Source organism: Rattus rattus, chromosome 16, assembly GCF_011064425.1.
Source record: "Rattus rattus isolate New Zealand chromosome 16, Rrattus_CSIRO_v1, whole genome shotgun sequence".
NCBI classification, from domain to species: domain Eukaryota; kingdom Metazoa; phylum Chordata; class Mammalia; order Rodentia; family Muridae; genus Rattus; species Rattus rattus.
In genome coordinates this window covers 9,018,940-9,038,115 of record NC_046169.1, presented here as the reverse complement: position 1 = coordinate 9,038,115, position 19,176 = coordinate 9,018,940, and the positions used below count along the sequence as shown (strand labels likewise).

At 47.2% G+C, this 19,176-nt stretch overlaps 1 protein-coding gene across 3 annotated transcripts in view; it reads left to right on the top strand.

Moving 5' to 3' along the window:
• The window catches only part of Lmtk2 (lemur tyrosine kinase 2), an 81,143-nt gene that overhangs the window by 49,221 nt on the left and 12,746 nt on the right, over positions 1-19,176 (top strand). For all 3 annotated transcript variants that reach the window (XM_032887266.1, XM_032887268.1, XM_032887265.1), the window contains exons 7-10: positions 4,176-4,309; positions 12,673-12,757; positions 14,555-14,676; positions 18,520-18,669. In XM_032887266.1, coding sequence (XP_032743157.1) covers positions 4,176-4,309; positions 12,673-12,757; positions 14,555-14,676; positions 18,520-18,669 — 491 coding nt within the window. The remainder of the gene's footprint in view (positions 1-4,175; positions 4,310-12,672; positions 12,758-14,554; positions 14,677-18,519; positions 18,670-19,176) is intronic.

Genomic DNA, 19,176 nt, shown 5'->3' with positions numbered 1-19,176 from the left:
CTCAGCTCCCACTGGCCAGCCCTCAGGACCATGTTCATGACTCACCTACCCCATGATGGCTTCTCTTCCTCCTGCACCTTCTTCCTGTGGTTCTCATCAGACCCCCAGCCTGGGAAACCTAAACCCCACCTCTGTATCTTCAGCTCAGCTCTTAGCTGTCAGTGGCATTGTTAGTGGCCATCGTGTTAGTGACATCGTTACTTACAAATCAGAAATGTCTTGGGGGCAGTGTCACTTGTGTCTACTGCAGACTCTAGGTCAGGGAATACACACTTAGCATTACAGTAGACAAGGAGGCCAAACCTTACACAGCATACACGGCTGTGTGTGGTTACAGAACAGTGAGAGGGAAGGGCCACCAAGAATGCAGTGACACCTAGACATGCTGGATACTGTGGTGCCCCAGGACCACAGATAGTTGGCTCAAGGTCGTTAGCTAAGGTGGTTATTTGTTACTGTAAAAATATAAAAAATAAAAAAGTAAGGTTGTCTTTTATCCCCCACTAGGTCCGGCACCTCAGTGCCCCAAGATACCTGCTGGATATCTTAATTCTCAGTCAGCAAAGCGTCTCACCCGCTCTGCTCCATCCCCTATCACACTGCCGAAGGCCTCTCTCTGAGCCGTCAGCAATCTCTCTGCATGTCTAGTTCCCAAGGCAGGTTTCCATGCCAGAAACACACATCCCAGCTCTGTGGTAACCCAGACCAGCCGCTGCACACTCCCTTACACTTAAATCGCCACAGGAAAGAACACACAGCACAATAGCCTTTGACCCAATTGATAAGATATAATTGCCCACCTAAACATACAAAGCCCTGTACACATCCATCCCTTAAAAACATTTGTAACAACCTGTAAAGGTACAGTGTGGAATCTTAGCGTCACCCGCCATATTGTCCTGCCACGACTTCTCTCCCTGTCCCTCCTGTCTCTTCTTCCTTCCGTTCCAGTCTCCTCCTCTTCCTTCAAACTTTTCTCCCGCCCATCCTTCCTTCTCGTCCAATGACAGGCCTCCTTCTATCTTGTGCCTGCCTCACCTGTGCCATCATCCCACAGTTGTTTTGTCTGATAACTTTCTGTGTGTGTTTATTTTATATGAGGCGGGGTGGAGGACCCACTTGGTTGGCTTTTTCCACCGTGTTGGGTATGAGGATGGTGCTCAGATTGAGGCTGGTGATGAGCCATCATGCTGTCTCAAGGGGCTGGGTTTGAAGGAAGAATGAGACCTGGGGGGAGGGGGTGGTTTTGGCTCATTCTCGGCAGAACTGCTGGCTGTGGGGATGGGGGTTCAGCATGTGTAGTCAAAGCACAGAGGCTCGTTCAAGGGAAGAGGCCACAGGACGCAGCCAGGACAGGCCAGGCTGTGGAAGGAGTCTGCTCAAGAAGGAAGACAACGGTGATAGCAAGAACAAGAGCAGACAGGGATGAGGGAGTGGAGCCAGAGGCCCCTAGCTTTTGTTGCTTTTTCTGAGAGCTTAAGGGATAGGAGAGCTGAGAGAAGAGAGGACTTCGGAGGAGAGGGGTTTAGAAGGCCACAAGCAAATAACCCACAGCCAAGAGGCAGGGGGTATTAGGATCGCATCCAGATACAAGCCTGAGTGAGCTTCAACTGGTCCATACCCATTCATTCATGAAAGTAAGAGAGATTCAGGATCATCCTTACTTGAATTTGAGGCTAGCCTGGGCTATCTATCTAAAGCCTGTCTCAAAACAAAACAAAGTTCTTTAAACATATTAGACAAACAAATGACCAGCATTTCCACTATAAAGGTATTTACTGTCTCCATTACATTAAGTGATTAACATTAAATTAACATATATTAAAAATTAATTCTCTGTGTTTAGTGATCTGCCAAAATCCTGTATAGAGCACCACTGGCCTTTTGTGTTGGAATTTAGGAGGGCTAATGCTGGGTATAGATAGCTCCCTGTCGCCATCTAGTGTCAGCAAATTGCCTTTCTTGGATGTACTTGAAAAATGTAAAGCCTGGATAGAGAATTTCATTTTAATTCACAACACATTGTTCTTGGTGATTTAAAAAAAAAAAAAAAAGATTTATTTATTTTAATGTGTATGAGTACACATTAAATGTCTTCAGACCCACCAGAAGAGGGCATCAGATCCCATTACAGATGGTTGTGAGCTACCATGTGGTTGCTGGGAATTGAACTCAGGACCTCTGGAAGAGCAGTCAGTGCTCTTAACCACTGAGCCATCTGCCCAGCCCTCTTGGTAATTTCATATTTTTTCTTTAAATCACAGACAGTACTAATTGTCCATATCTACTCACAATCACCCTTAAAGTGAGACAAGCTGAGCCCTGTTGACGTCGTCCTGTAATCTAAGACAGACTTCTTTCCTTTTTCTTTCTTTCTCTTTTTGGGTGGGGTTTCTTGTGTTCCAGGCTGGCTTCAAAGTCATTTTATAGCCAAAGAATGATCTTGAATTCCTCATTCTCCTGCCTCCACCTTTTAGGTAGCAAGACAGCCATTGTCACAGCTGGCTCTTGTGACTCTTGTAAGCCTTGGTCCTGTATCTGCAAGATACCTGAGGTTGTAAGAAATAAGCACCTTGGGTAAAAGATACAAACCATCCTGTTTTATACAATGCACCAAAGCACGAATGGCAGTCCTGATACTTGGGAGGGTGGGATGAGATTCTTGACCAGCCTGCATTACATGGTCATGCTCTTGTCTCAAAACATCAAAATACGATAATTCAAGAACAATCACTGTTATCAACAAACGGTTTTGTGTGTGCTAGGACTGTTAAAGAGAGAAATAGACACCGGTGCAGGTCGGGGTGGGAGCTAGACACTACATTAGTGTGCGCACAGCTGCTGCGGAGGACTCTTACGATTGAAAATTCTATCCTGGGAGGAGTCTGACAAACTTTCTCTCTTTGGGAAACTTACTGAAGTTGTCAAGAAGATCATCCACCCTCTGAGTTTCTTTCTTTCTTTTCTTTTTTTTTTTTTTTTTTTTCCGGAGCTGGGGACCGAACTCAGGGCCTTGCGCTTGCTAGGCAAGCGCTCTACCACTGAGCTAAATCCCCAACCCCTGCGTTTCTTTTTGAATTGGACTTTAAGCTGTAAGATCTTGAGTTACTGTCTATCTTAGTATCAGATTATAAAAATCTTCAATTTGGGGCCTGGAGACATGACTCAGTTAGTAAAATGCTTACCAAATAAATGAGTTCAATCACCAAAACACATGTAAAGAGAGCCAGAGATGGTGTGTGTGTGTGTGTGCGTGTGTGTGTGTGTGTGTGTGTGTGTGTGTGTAGTCCCAGCCCTAGAAAGACAGACAGAAGGGACCCTAGAAGTAGCTGGCCAGCCAGTCAGGCCTAGTAAGCAACTCCAGGCCAATAGGAGACACTGTCTCAAACACTCAGGTAGAGAGTGATTGAGGAAGGTGCCAGGGCTGACCTCTGGCCTCCAACACACACACACTTGAACGTGTGTGTGTGTGTATACATTCCTCTCCCAGAAAGCTTTCATTTGATTTAGATCAAATCAGTAAGTATCTGTTCTTGTGTAAGGAGACTAACATTATTTCCTCAAGTGTCCTCCCCCAAGCAGAGATGATGTCTATGTGTCCTCTTAGACAGGAAGCCCACAGCAGCCATGGGGAGTAGCCAGGAAGCTGGATGCCTGTGTGTCTGACTGGAATTTGTTCCTTTCCTGCTCAGGCTGCCATCCTCTGCGAAGGCTTTTGAATTGAATTGGAGATTGCAGGTGGCTGGAATGCTCTTTCCTGTGTTGATCCCTGGGAAAGGAAGCTGAGAGAGACTCGAACCTGTCATGAGCACTCAGTGGCTTCCCACACCTCTTCCACCATTTTGTTTTTGCAGTCTCTTCTCCATTGCTCACTCATGCATAAATGGTGGCCATGGAGCCTTGTGATGAAGTACTTACTTTATCCTGGAAATGGAAGTCAGGTGGTGTGAATGGCACCATTTTTTTAATTCTCCATATCATTTCTTTATTACCTGAAGGTTTCTAAACATCTGTACTGCACTGAGTTTAATTGTGCGTCATTGTCCGATTGTATTCCATTTACTGCCTTGTTCTGTATCATGTATCGTTCTTAATAGTTCAGATCAGCTTCAGTGCGGCCTGGGTGCCTGGTTTCTCCCGGTGCTGCGCCTGACACTCGTGCTTTCCTGTTGCAGGGTGACCTGAAGGCTTACCTGCACAATGAACAAGAGCACGTGCGGGGCGATTCGCAGACCATGCTGCTGCAGAGGATGGCGTGCGAGATTGCCGCAGGGCTGGCAGCCATGCACAAGCTGCACTTCCTGCACAGGTATGTCTGGCCAGGCAGGGCACTCCTCATGGTTTTGCTGTTGCTGCTCTCTGCAGAGGTGGTCAGGTTTGGGGAGAAAGCTGGGGAGGGCTGTAGCTTAGTTGGTAGACTGTACGCTAACATGCCTAAAACTCTGGGCTTCGTAAACTGGACACAGTGGTATATAGAAGGCAGGAGAATCAAAAAGAAGTTTAAAGGCAGTCTCAACTGCATAATTGAGGCCAGCCTGGGGTGCATGAGACCCTAATTCAAAAACCGAAGGCGGAAAGTGTGGAAGAAGGAAAGAGGAAACCAAAGAGGTCAGGTTGCATCACGAGCGCTCTGCTTTAGACACAGTGGTGAAGACGGGGTTGGGTTTGAGTTAAACACTGCCAAAGAACGGAAGGATCGTAGCCTGAAGTCTGGAGAATTCCCGAGGAGTGTGCAGGGATACGCAGCAGGCTCCCTCCTGACCTCTGGCTCACTGCTTCTCTTCAGTAAGCTTCAGGCTGGGATCTTCTCCTGTGCTCTCCTTCAAAGCCCCCAGGAAGAGGGGCTGAAGGCAACAGCGTCTCTTCGTGTGGTGGTTTGGGTTTCTGGCCAATGAGCAATAGTGTCAGGTCTGAAGGTGCCTCCTCCGGTTTGTACCCTGGAGTGCAGGCGGTTTGGGGCTGTGTGCGTGATCAGGGCCTCCCCTGGTGGCTGCTCCGTGAGTTGGAAAAGGCTTCCTGCTTAGTCTCCTTTAGACTGCAGGCTTTCACGGTCCAGTTTTTCAAAATAGAATTATTTATTTGTGTGTACAGAGTCAAGAGCACCAGCCTGAAGAGGGAGTCCGATAGCCTTCTTTCTCACTCTCTGTCTTTGGTGAGGATTACCTGAGGCAGGAGCTCTTCCTAGCTGACATTTTCCCAGCTAGGCGGGAAGTCAGCAATCGCCAGTGTTCCTGTGTCTGCCTCACCTCAGGTGGTGGGACGCTGAGTGTGAGACCATAAGTCCATTCCTCGTGCTCGCTAATACACAAAGATCTGAGAAGGCGTACCTGTCTCGAAGAGACGTCTGGGAAGTCTCTCTTTTCAAAAACCAGTCTCGGTTCACACTGCTCCTGCAGAGGACCCAAGTTTAGTTTGCAGCACATACCCCAGACAACTCACGCCTCTGCGCGACTCCAGCACGAGAGTCTTCCTTCTCCTCTGGCCCCTGCAGGTTCACACACACACACAGACACACACACACACACACAATTAGAACATAAAATTACAACATGAAGTTCCCAGAGACAGCTTGAACCATGGGAAGTGTGCATAAGGCCTGTTCACCACTGTGTTCTTAAAGATGACAGAGCTGTCATAGCCAGTAGTGTTTTCCCATGCTTCCTCAAGGCAAAGTCTTGGAGTCTTGAAAACAAACAAAGATAAATCACATGGCTTGGACGATATCCACGCACAAAGCCCAGGGTACAGAAGGACCTTGGAACCATTGGCAGCTGTTTTGTTCTGCTGTTTAAAGGAACTGCTCTGGGCTGGGTGTGTGGTAGCCTAGCTGGTAAGGAACTTACAGGGCCAGACTTTGACCCCTTGCTTTTATTTTTTTTTAATTTATTGTCCAAAATATTTATCTGTCTTGGTTTTTATGTATATGAGGGTTTGCCTGCGTGTGTGAGGCCATACAGTGGCTTCAGAGACCCCACAGGGCATTGGCTTCTCTGGCACTGGAGTAACAGGCAGTTGTGAGCCGCCATGCAGGTGCTGGGAAGGACCCAGGTCTCTGCAGTAGCCACAAGTGCTTTAACCACTGAGCCGTCTGTCCAGCCCCAATCCATTGTTTCATTTTTTTATAGAAACTCAGTGTGGCGTTGTAAGCTTGTAATCACAGAGCTGGGTAGACAGACAGATGGAAACCTAGCTCACTCGGGGACAGGGAGTGACAGTGACTAGGGGGAGTGGCATCGTAAGACAGTGTCTGAGGAGCCACACCTAAGGTTGTCCTCTGGCCTCCACATGCACACGGACACTGCATACTCAGGTGTCTGTGCACACTCCACACACATGCGCGAACACATACAGATGCTGTTTGATGGAAAGTCTCGTGTGGGACGGACTTCGCTTCTTTAAAAATTCTTCTTGTGTAGGTGGCCTTCCATATGGCCTGATTTTAAAATTGAGGTTTAGAACATTGGTTGACTCAGAGGACTTGGTCGAAATAGCCCGGTCCACCTGTCTAACCCAAAGTTGTTCTTATGTTAGAAACTGGTCTAGTAAGTCACCCTAGTTAAAATTTGTTTTTACATAATGTTTAGAGAGAGCCTTATCACAGGCTCTCAGGCAGCCTGCATCTCTGAGGTCATGCACAGCATTCTTGAAGGCCGTGTGAATGGTACATGTTCCTGTACCATTCCACAGGTGACCCAGACAGAGCCCAGTGTCCCCTGTCCTCTGCCTGCAAGGTCTCCTGGGCCGCAGGTACTCAGGTCACTGAGCGAATGGTGTTCGTGTTCAGACTGGCTAAGTAGCAGATGACAGCCAACAGGAGGCAAGGACAGGGAATCTTTTCTATACATGCCTCGTTTGGGGGTTTTTTCTTTGTTTGTTTGTTTTTTGTTTTTGTTTTTTTACTACTTTTTTTCCTTTCTTCTCTCTCTTTTTTAAGACAGGGTCTTACTCTGTTAGCCCTGAGTGGCCCGGAACTCACAGAGATCATCCCCCTCTGCCTCCTGAGGGCTAGGGTTAAAGGTGTACACACCACACTCAGCTAAAAAGATTTTTTTATTGTTGGTTTTGGGGTTTGGGGATTTTTTGGGTTGGTTGGTTGGTTGGTTGGTTGGTTGTTTTGTTGTTTCGGTTTTTGTTTTGTTTTTTGTTGTTCTTTTTTTTTTTTAAGAAAGAATTTTTCTGCGTACCCTTGACTATCTGTAGAACAGGCTGGCCTCAAACTCAGAGGTCTCCCTGCCTCTGCCACCTGAATGCTGGGATTAAAGGCATTTGTCACCACCGCCAGGTTTGCTAAAAAAGATTCTTTAAAAGAAACAAAACCTATTGTACCCAGTGGTAAGGAGGTCAAGGCAAGAGAATTGCAAGTTCAAGACTCGCTTGGACTACATAGTAAGACTGCCTCAAAAAAACAAAATACCCCAGTGTTACCTGAGAGGGTGGCAAATGGGAGGAACAGACATTCCCGAGGGAACGAGGGAAGCTCCAGCTGCCTGTAGTGTTGCGTTGTGGCTAGCACAGGCGGGAACCATGTTGTGGTATCTGAAGTCTTAGGTGCATTTTGGGAGTCATAACAGTGTGTGCTCTTTGTATATTTGTTTTGGTGTGAACGTTATGTAGAAAGACTGTACCTACCAGTCTGCTGATTTGTGCTACCTGGAAGGGTAGAAGGAAAGGAGGAAGCCTTTTTTTTTTTTTTCGGAGCTGGGGACCAAACCCAGGGCCTTGCCAGGGCCTTGCGCTTGCTAGGCAAGCGCTCTACCACTGAGCTAAATCCCCAACCCCCCCCCTGTTTTTTTTTTTTTTTAAGAGAGAGAGACAGACAAACAGACACACACACACAGACCACCACCAGCAATGACAACTATGACAACTTTGCACTTCAGGAGGGCACAGAAAGAACCCCGCACCCTTGTTGCCCAATTAACGCAACATCTCTGTGTAGCTCAGGTGATAGAGTACTGGCCAGGTACCCTCCAGGCCCTGGATCTATCCCAGGCCCCCCAAAAAACAGGCATGGATACCTTGGATTCTAAGATTTGAGAGGTGGAAGCAGATGAGACCAGAAGTTCAAGGTTGTCCTTAGCTACATAGTGTTTGAGGCTATTCTAGGTCACATGAAACTCAGTAAATCAAGGCACACACTATCTACTAGTGTCTGTGTCTCACAAGTTAATGGCCCTCTGTAGGAAAAAACACTGCATGTTTCTAAGCTAGCTCAGGGCAGGCCACCTGAGAAAAATCAGCATTCCAGGTAGAAAGTTCTAGCTCCCTTCATAACTACTGATTATAAATGTGCACACAGAAAATATACCAGCTTTCTCTGATCTAGATCTGGTCTCTAGACTTGGATCTGAGGAAGTTGCCTCGTGGGTAGTTAATCCTGGTGATACTGTGTTTTATTCTTAGCAAAGGTATCTGGTTATGGCGTAGGTCCCCAGGTATAGGACCCTGAGGGGATTGGCCAGAAACCTCAGGGTCCCTCTCAGAAGTGGAGTCCCAGCTCCCATTCCAGAGAGGCGCCTGGGTCATGTCCATTCTTAGCTCACCACAGACCTGCTGCCTGCTGCGTTCTGTTAAGTGAGTAGGAGGTAGGGTAGCCAAGTGACTCCAGGACACATTTGGTGGTGAGAACCATCAAGGCCTTGCCCTAAAGATAGTTACTTGACAGCTCAGTTTGCTCTTGGTTTTCGTTTGTTTTGTTTTAATTTGGCTCATTTTGTGTTTTGTCAGTGCTGAGGATGGAATTCTGGGCGTTGTGTGTACTCCTGAGCTATCTTTCCAGCCCCTCACTGAGGGATCCTAGGTAGAGACTAACTGAACCATGCTCCCAGTCCAGCCTTGGTTTTAGACTCTCAAAGCAACTCCCTTCCCTGTGTATTGAGATTCAGCCTCTGTGTCTTGGGGTCTTACTACTGGGAAGTTCTGTTCCCTAGGCTTAGGCTCAGCCCTTGGTACTTCCTGTGCTGTCATAGTCCTCCAGGCTCAGCCCTTGGTACTTCCTGTGCTGTCACAGTCCTCCAGTCTCAGCCCTTGGTACTTCCTGTGCTGTCACAGTCCTCCAGGCTCAGCCCTTGGTACTTCCTCTGCTGTCATAGTCCTCCAGGCTCAGCCCTTGGTACTTCCTCTGCTGTCACAGTCCTCCAGGCTCAGCCCTTGGTACTTCCTCTGCTGTCACAGTCCTCCAGGCTCAGCCCTTGGTACTTCCTGTGCTGTCACAGTCCTCCAGTCTCAGCCCTTGGTACTTCCTGTGCTGTCATAGTCCTCCAGGCTCAGCCCTTGGTACTTCCTCTGCTGTCATAGTCCTCCAGTCTCAGCCCTTGGTACTTCCTGTGCTGTCATAGTCCTCCAGGCTCAGCCCTTGGTACTTCCTCTGCTGTCATAGTCCTCCAGGCTCAGCCCTTTGTACTTCCTCTGCTGTCACAGTCCTCCAGTCTCAGCCCTTGGTACTTCCTGTGCTGTCACAGTCCTCCAGTCTCAGCCCTTGGTACTTCCTGTGCTGGCATAGTCCTCCAGGCTCAGCCCTTGGTACTTCCTCTGCTGTCATAGTCCTCCAGTCTCAGCCCTTGGTACTTCCTGTGCTGTCATAGTCCTCCAGGCTCAGCCCTTGGTACTTCCTCTGCTGTCACAGTCCTCCAGGCTCAGCCCTTGGTACTTCCTCTGCTGTCATAGTCCTCCAGTCTCAGCCCTTGGTACTTCCTGTGCTGTCATAGTCCTCCAGGCTCAGCCCTTGGTACTTCCTGTGCTGTCATAGTCCTCCAGGCTCAGCCCTTGGTACTTCCTCTGCTGTCACACTCCTCTGGGCTCAGCCCTTGGCAGGTTGGTGCCCACTGCCCAGAACCTGCTATCTGAGCGTTGCATCTAGTTTTGCAGTTGTGTACAGTGGAACAGTACGCTGCAGCCAGAAGAGACGCACAGAGGACTGACCGTCCAGCTCAGCCTTAGTCCCCACCAGCCCAAGGGAAAACCCACCCAGAGAGCCTTATCCTGTCCCATCAACAAGTCCCCAGAAGTCCAGCCAGCAGTTACAGACAGTTTATAGGCACTGTCCTCTATGTCTAGTCAGAATTTCATGGTGGAAGAATTCTGCATTCCCAGAGTCCAACAATGGCTGCAAGATAAACAGGGGGAAGGCCACTGTGTGTGTGTGTGTGTGTGTGTGTGTGTGTGTGTGTGTGTGTGTGTGTGTGTGTGTGTGTGTGTGTGTGCTGTCCCCATACACTAGTCTCTTTGCTATAATCTGCTGCTTGCACATTGGGTCCACAGCATGATGAACCAGCCCTTACAAACCTTGATGTTTGTGGCTGCAGCAGGCAGACAATGAGGGGGACAGAGAGGGTCAGCTGGGATGAGGGTGGTTAGTTCTCCCCTCACCAGCTTTACCATTGTGAGTCTCCTTTGATCCCTCTGAGCTTATTTCTTCTGTAGAATTGGGCATCTGTTTTACCCAGAAGCACTGTTACCAAGATTGAATATGATAGCATGAGCCAAGCTCCCGGAAGAGTATTCCGTGGCTCTTGGGCATCTGGCTTGCTGTCGTCACTCTCTCCCTCTCAGGAACTTGGTTACTTGGCTTCCTGTAGATAGAGAAACTGGCATGGGTTAATTTGGATCTGCCTTGAGCACCTTGAGCCATTTGTGCTAGAGAACCAACCCTTCCACAGATGGGCAGGCTGTGACGTCCAACTGCCCAGGTTAAAAACAAATGGTGGTGAGAAGTGACGTGGAACCCTTGGGCCTGCTGCCAGGTATGGTGACCAGCCAGTGCCTCCCGGGAGCCAGCAGGACTGGAGCTCGGGCAGCTTCGCCACCAGACCAGTTTTTCAGCTTGAAGGAGAATGCTGGCTACATTTGTGTTTCCTGACCTGAGCAGCCTTGACGTCAAGTTGCACGACAGCACCTTGTGTTTTTTCTCTTCCATGGCTTTGCACATTAATCAGTGCAGTGTTAGCATTTGGAAGCCAATTACAGCATCACTTTGAACCTAGATAACACTTTAGTGTTTTCAAAACATCCGTGCACGTTTTTTATTATGCCCCTGTAATCACCGTTTCTGTGCACACTAAAGTTTTTTGTTTTGTTTTGTTTTGTTTTAAAAAGGAAGATTCTATATTGTTAGCAACAGCAAAGTCAGAAAGTGTCCAGGTTTTCCCCACACACTACCACAGGCTAGAAGGCTCTGTGATGGAGCGCCGTGCAAATGACCCCACGTAAACAGAATAAAAGCCATCAGTGTAGCTGAGTCAGTATTCACTTAGCACGCCCATTGAGACCCAACATGCAAGGCACAGTGTTGCAGCCACCCGTTGCTGCCCCTGTGGCTGGTGCGAGCATGAGAACACCTCGTCCACTAGCAGAGTCACTTTCAGACTCTGGGTCCTTCGTGGGTGCTGTTTCTTTCTCCAGCTAATAAATGAGAAACCGAGTCACTTAGGGGGAGAAGAGGTGACTGTCTTAGGCAAACACCTGGGTAGTGAGGGCCTCGCAGCCACAGCGGGCAGCTCACAGCCACCCGTAACTGCAGCTCTAGGGGATCCAACGCCTGCTTCTGGCCTCTGAGCATCTAAAGTCATATGCACAAACCAAAACACAGATATGTATACATAACTTAAAAATAAGTATTTGAAAAATTTTTGAAAAACAGAAAGGAGGAATTCTATTCACTTATTAAAGTATGCCTTTTGTTTGATATGTGTGTATAGGCCAGAAGACATTCTTAAATTGTTTTTTCTGTCCATTTTAGTTTTGAGACAATGTCTCTTACTAGCCTGGAACTCACTAAGTAGGCTAGGCTGACCTCCTGTCTCTGCCTCTTCAACCTCTGTGTTTGCAAACATGCACCGCCACGTCCCGCTTTCTTATGTGAGGTCTGGGATCGAATGTCGTTCTGTGACTGCAAGGAAAGCACAACGTGAATCTTGTCCACAGATTGCCCTCCCTGGGGAAGGCAGAGTGGGAAGAGGAGAAAGTTTCTTGGAGAGGGTTGGGTGCTAGTACTTGGATGTCTTTGAAAAGTGGGGGTGGGGGGAAGAACCCCCTTTTGGACCTTTGGAGTGATGCCTTTATTAATACATGGAGGAGACTGTTTCTAAAGTCAGACTATAAATTCAGGCAATTGCAGTATTTTTAAAGATATCTATCTTTCATCTGTTTGCGTGTTTGTGCATGTACGCATGCACCCCCAATTTCAGCATTCTAAAGTTCTTCCTGAATTACTCTCTAAATACTGTGATTCAAGTCATGGTATAGAAAACCAGTACCTACTCAGTACTTAGTCATCTTAGTTCTGTGCCTAAAATGTGGTTAGGAATGTGGAATTTGGGGGCTGGAGAGATGGCTCAGCAGTTAAGAGCACTGACTGCTCTTCCAGAGGTCCTGAGTTCAATTCCCAGCAACCAAATGGTGGCTCACAACCATCTGTAATGGGATCTGATGCCCTCTTCTGGTGTGTCTGAAGACAGCTACAGTGTACTCATATATGTGAAACAAATAAATCTTTAAAAAAAAAAAAAAGGAATGTGGAATTTAACTCTTAACTATGAAAAGAATTGAGGCAGTAACTACAGGCAGCCAGTGACTGGTTTCTGCGTGAAGCCTCTGATGTGTAGCATTTCTGTGCAGGGAGACCTTGGCCGTGGGTCTGCTTGTTCTCACTGGCTTTCCTCCTCCTCTTTGCAGTGATCTGGCCCTACGGAACTGTTATCTCACCTCCGACCTAAACGTCAAAGTGGGCGACTATGGGATAGGCTTCAGCAGATACAAGGTAAGCAAAGCTCTGCCTCCTGCTGTCCTCTGAACCGCTTCCTGCCGCTCAGAGTCGGCCTGGACATGCTGCTTCTGTTTGAACCAGGGTGAGAGTCTTAGTCTTCATGACATGGCCTTTCTCCAGCAGGGTCTGTCCCAGTCCGTTCATGTATCATTGGCTTCTTTCTGACTTCTCAGTCAGTAGCTTGTGCCTAACGTTTTGTGACAGCTTCCTAAAGAGATTCTTTACGGACATTTGTAATGCAGTGCTATGGACTCAGTTTGCCTGAATAGTATATTAAAAAATCAGTATCAGAAGACTTTAATCACACACTTAGTTATTCACTGTGGATTGTGTGTTTGTGAGGACACCCGTGAGAAGTCAGAAGACAACTCGTAAGAAGTCAGTTCTCTCTCTACTGTAGGGTCCCCAGGCCAGGACTCATTACAAGGCTTGGCAACAAATGCCTGTTGAACCATCTCACTAGCCCAGTGAAACAATTTATAATTAGCAGGTGGGCAAAATGGTAATTAATATTTGCAGAGCAAAGCACACATGTCTGTAGATGTTTCTTGATACAGTCAGTAAAACTGAAGCACAGGTATGCTATGGTTGATATTCATGGCTTTTGCTTAAAAAAAACAAACAAAACAAAACTGTTAACTATCCCCCTAAAGGAAACAAATCAGGGGCTGGAGAGATGGCTCAGCGGTTAGGAGCACTGACTGCTCTTCCAGAGGTCCTGAGTTCAATTCCCAGCAACCACACGGTGGCTCACAACCATCTGTAATGGGATCTGATGCCCTCTTCTGGTGTGTCTGAACAGTGTACTTATAATACATACATACATACATACATACATACATACATACATACATACATACATATCTTTTAAAAAAAAAACCAAATCAGTAAGTTTCATCTGTATGTGTTTGCTGAGCTCAGCTAAACGAGGCACTGAGGTCTGGGCAGAGACATGGCTGGGGCTGGAGGGAAGGCTGAGTAGTTAAAGCGTGTGCTGTTCCTGCTGTGGAGGACATGGCTTAGTCCCCAGACTCCACGTGGCAGCTCACAGTAGCATGTAATTCCTGCCCTGTTCTGACCTCCTCCTCGGGCTCAGGCACATACGTGTGTATATACATACATTCAAAGTCTGCATACACTTAAGTCAGTTGTACCTTTTTTGAAAAGAAGATGTTGCTGCAGTGCTCACCGTTTTTTTTTTTTTTTTTTTTTTTTTCTTTTTTGGAGCTGGGACCGAACCCAGGGCCTTGTTTGCTGCAGCGCTCTACCACTGAGCTAAATCCCCAACCCTGCTCACCGTTTTCTATGCAGCAGCATTATAACACTTACCCGTCATGCAGTGGGCTCTGGTGAGGACCAGAGGTGAAATGCTTTCAAGACATGCACATTTAGGTCCTTTTCCTATCTGACCACTAGCCGGAGTGTCTGAAGCTCTTACTGTTTAAGATTCCCTTTCTAGCCCCTCCCTGAGGTGGTTGGCCTTGTGCAGCCCTTACTTACAGCTAAGGAAGAGGCCCCTGGTGTCGGTAGTTCACCTGCCGCTTGCTACTGAGTGGTAGGAGAACGACCTGTAACGTCAGCTGTGGTAACCAGCACAGTTCACAGTGCAGATGGGGCTAGCCTGTGCTAAAGGTGACTGAGCAAGCTCTGTGCTTTAGAGACCCGTTTGCACAGCTTCTGACCTCCTGTCCCTGCTTCCCATTTCCCTGTGCCGTGTATTGTGGTTGGACGCTCGCTCGTGAGAATGTTTGGCTCATGCTCCCCCTGAACACTGTGCTTGTGACCATGCAGGAGGATTACATTGAGACGGATGACAAAAAAATTTTCCCCCTGAGATGGACTGCTCCAGAATTAGTGACCAGCTTTCAAGACAGACTCTTGACCGCAGATCAGACTAAGTACAGTAACATCTGGTAGGTATCTGCATGCCATTTTATTTGGTTTTCTTAGCAAGGACCCAGCTCCCCTCTCTGAGTATAGAAGTAACTCGGCCAGAGGCTAGGCTGCGGGAAGACACACCGTGGGCCACAGCAGTGCTAACGCTTGTGCCAGAGCCACTGCTGCTCCTGCTCAAACAGGAACTGCGTCTGCTCTCCATTTTCTACCGACGTGGCCTGGAACACAGCAGGTGCTTAATATTTACTGAAGTGCATGGAAAGCTGAGAGGCTTGGGCTGTTACGTAAGACTGATTTTTTAGGGGTCGTTTCAGAAGATGCTAAAATGATGTATCTAAGTCTTTAACTTGACAGTGTCACGGTTTTCTTAAGGATAGCTTTATTTTGGGTATCAGGTATTTTCCTGTTTATTTTTGGTTTTTCTTTTCTTACCTTCCTTTGGGTTGATTTTCTTTTTTAGCTGTTTTTGTTTTTGTTGTTTTGTTTTGTTTTTTCTCTTTATTTAGAAACTGTGCATTCTATGCCTGTGCTTTTATCAATTATCCTAGAAATTACAATGTGAGTGAACTTTTTACACACCTTAATCTTTGTTTCCCCACCCTCTTTCTTGACTAGTACAAGGTCTTGGAACACCTCTCTTCTGTCTAGCTATGTAACTAAAATGCACACACACATACACACATGCACGCACACACGCACGCACGTGCACATGTACACATGAATACACACAGTCATGTGCTATTCTGTAGCCCTGGCTCCTGGAACTCGCTCTGTAGACCAGGCTGGCGTCCAGCAGGCTAATGTTACTTTCACCATCAGTGTTCATTTAGATTTACCCACATACATGCAGTTTTCCTCATGCTGCTTTTGTTCGTTTTTGTGTTTTGATCTCAGACCTTGCTCTGGGGTTCTATTCCTACTTAAGAGTGTGTCCTTCCAGGGTTGGGGATTTAGCTCAGTGGTAGAGCGCTTGCCTAGCAAGCGCAAGGCCCTGGGTTTGGTCCCCAGCTCCGAAAAAAAGAAAGAAAAAGAAAAAGAAAAAGAGTGTGTCCTTCCTGTTTGCACCAGTTTGCCTGCTGCTACCAGACTGTGTTTTCTATGGTCTGCTCGCCCTGGTCTGTTTTGTTCTCACCCCTCAAATGTGGTTTTACATCATTCCTCTCTGCATGTTGAAGATGTCATTCTGCTGTCCCCTGGCTTCCATTGTTGCTTTGTGAAGTCAGCTGTATGTCTGCCTAAGCTCTTTTAAGGTGATATGACATTTTCTCTCTGACTGGATTAAATACTTCTCTGACTTTTTTTCCTCTCTTCTCTATTTTTTTTCCTGGAATGCATGCCAGTATGAATTATATGAGTGTGGGTTGTATGGGTGTGAATTATAGAGGTGTGGGTTGTATGGATACAAATTGTATGGGTGTGAGTTGCATGCGTGTGAATTGTATGGGTGTGAGTTGTATGAGTGTGAATTGTATGTGTGTGAGCTATACGAGTATGAATTGTATGTGTGTGAGTTGTATGAGTGTGAATTGTATGTGTGTGAGTTGTATGGGTGTGAATTGTATGGGTGTGAGTTGTATGAGTGAATTGTATGTGTGTGAGCTATACGAGTATGAATTGTATGTGTGTGAGTTGTATGAGTGTGAATTGTATGGGTGTGAGTTGTATGGGTGTGAATTGTATGGGTGTGAGTTATATGAGTGTGAATTGTATGTGTGTGAGTTGTATGGGTGTGAGTTGTATGAGTATGAATTGTATGGGCATGGGCTGTAGGGGTGTAGGTTGATGCTCCCACCCCAATTGTTACTTATTTGGTTTTCTAAATCTCCAGGTTGATAAAATGCATTGGTTCTAGAAAATTCCTAACCCTTTTCCTTTAAACATTGCCTCTGTTCATTTCTCTCCTTTTGGAAGGCTAATTTACATGAGTAGGTGTGTCTCTTATTTGTCCCCTGTATCCCACCCTTCCCATTCTAGAGCATGTGCTCCCTGAACTAATTCTGTTTTTAAGATTCTCTTTTTTAGCTATGTCTATTCTGTTAAATCTTTTCGTTAAGTTTTTATAGTTTTTGATTTTAAAAAAGTCTCAGTGGTTTTTTGCTTGTTTGTTTTACACAACTGAATTGTGATCTGTGTCCAACCACTGCAGTAAGTATCACCTTGGCCCTTCTGCTTCCGGATGGTGCATTATTTCCTTTGGTCTTTCTTATGGTGAGAATCCAGGGCCATCCAGACTGAGACAAACTCCTCCGTAGAGGACCTGTGTTTGCCTCTGCTGGGGACCTGGGTGTCTTGCCTCATAAAGGACGCTGCTTGGGGTTGGGGATTTAGCTCAGCGGTAGAGCGCTTGCCTAGCGAGTGCAAGGCCCTGGGTTTGGGCCCCAGCTCCAAAAAAAAAAAAAAAAAAAAAAAAAAGGACGCTGCTCTAGCAGGGCATTGCAGAAATGTCTCACTGAGCTAGTGAGGATTAGTCAAGGCCAACTTTGTAAGTCAGCCCCACCAGTTGTCCTCTTCTCTCCCTGTCTGGCGACTTGCCCTTAAGGAGTTGGCTTATTACCTGCCCTGAAGCAGAATCTCTGTGAGACAGCTCACTTGGGTGGGCCCAAGGCTTCGGCCTGCTCAGCACTCATCTTCCATGGAACCTTCAGAGAAACCATACAGAGAAACCCAAGTGCCTGCACGGACGCCCCAGGGCTCAAAGGTGGCTTTTGTTGTCTCAGTTCTCAAGACTCTAGCTTCCCCCTGGAAGTTCTGCCTTGTTCCCCACCCTGGATTCTTCATGAAGATGTTTTTTATGCTTGACTGGCATTGTTGTTGCACTTAACAGGCTAACTGACATGAAAACAGAGCCCGGTGTCCCCATGGCAGAACTGGCCCTGTTCCTGACCATGGGAACAGTCGCTGGCAGCAGTGCCAAGTCCCGCCATACCGCTCATGCCAAGTGGATGGGGAACCTTAGGCAGACCTGAGGGTGGAGGTGGGAGAGCCCAGCAGCTGCAGGACACGTTTCTTCCCAAAGAACAAGGCGGGGCCTAAGGAGCTGGGAAGCCTGTGTTTCCTTTCCTGCCCTCTGAAGCGTGCTCTGACAGTGACTTCCTGGAAAAGGGAAGGAATCAAGACAAATGAGGACTGTGGAAACCTGAGGCAGGGGACAGGCCACATTCTGTCACCTGGCAAACCTTTTGGTTTAAGCATTTCACATGGATTTTCTTCAATAAAACTCGAAACTCCAAAGTCACTGGGCAGTGTATTAAATTAAGACATTTTTATACTTAAGTTGGTCATCCACCCCTGATGGTTCTTTGCCAGGGAGGAGAAAGTGTTGCTGTCTGGGCTGGTGTGAGGGCTCCTCTTCCTCCCTTGCGAAGTGACCTCTGTGGACGTGGAATATGCTGGCTCTGCTCCCTCACTTGTGAAAGTAGCATCAGGAAATTTGACACCAGGTTGCACAACAGCAAATGAAGCCTTGTGGTTACTCACAGTTTCCTGGTGGGCATTGGGCGGTCTCTTAACTACACACCCGAACCTGGAAGATTTGCAAATTGCAGGGAGCTTTTGAAAAACTCGACTTTCGAGTTTTAACATGTCCCATCGATCTTTGAACTGATTGCTTGAGGTTTCCTTTAGTTCCTGCGATTATATTCTTATACTGTGTCTTAGTGATGAAGTGAAACAGGAAGCCTCTGGTCACCCTCATTTTAAGAGGAATAACTGTTTTTTCCCACTGGGATATTGATCATTTAAGTCAGTTTATCCTCCTGTTACTAATAAATAACCCCTTCGTGTACCTTCTCCGTATTGCTGCCGTTGTGAACATGAATGAGGTTGATGGAGACTCAGCATGGCTCTCCTGCTCTCCACAGGTCCTTGGGTGTAACACTTTGGGAACTCTTCAACAATGCTGCTCAGCCCTATGCAAACCTTTCTGACCTGGACGTTCTCAATCAAGTCATTAGAGAGAGGGACATGAAACTCCCCAAGCCCCAGCTGGAACTGCCTTACTCGGAGAGATGGTTGGTAGCTTCCATTCTGCCTTGTGATCCTCAAAAACAAGAAAGAGCACTGGGGAAGGGGGCGGGGGGCTCCTAACAAGAGGACCTGAGCTCACACCCCAGCACGTGTGTAAAAAGCTGAGTGTGATAGTGTGTTCCTGTCATCCAGTACTGGAGAGGTGGAAACAGGAATATCTCTGAGGCCCGATGGCCTAGCTGGGTCAGCCTCACTGAATCAATAAACTCCAGGTTCAGTCACACACACACCACACACACATACACCACACACATACACCCCACACACCACACACCTCGCACATCCACACACACATACACATACACACGCCCACCACACATACGCACACATACACACCCGCACACACACATACGCACACCCCCATACACACCACACACATACACACACCACACATACATACACACACACCACACACATACACACATCACACACACACACACACACACACACACACACACACACATACACACTACACTCATTTATATGGCCCT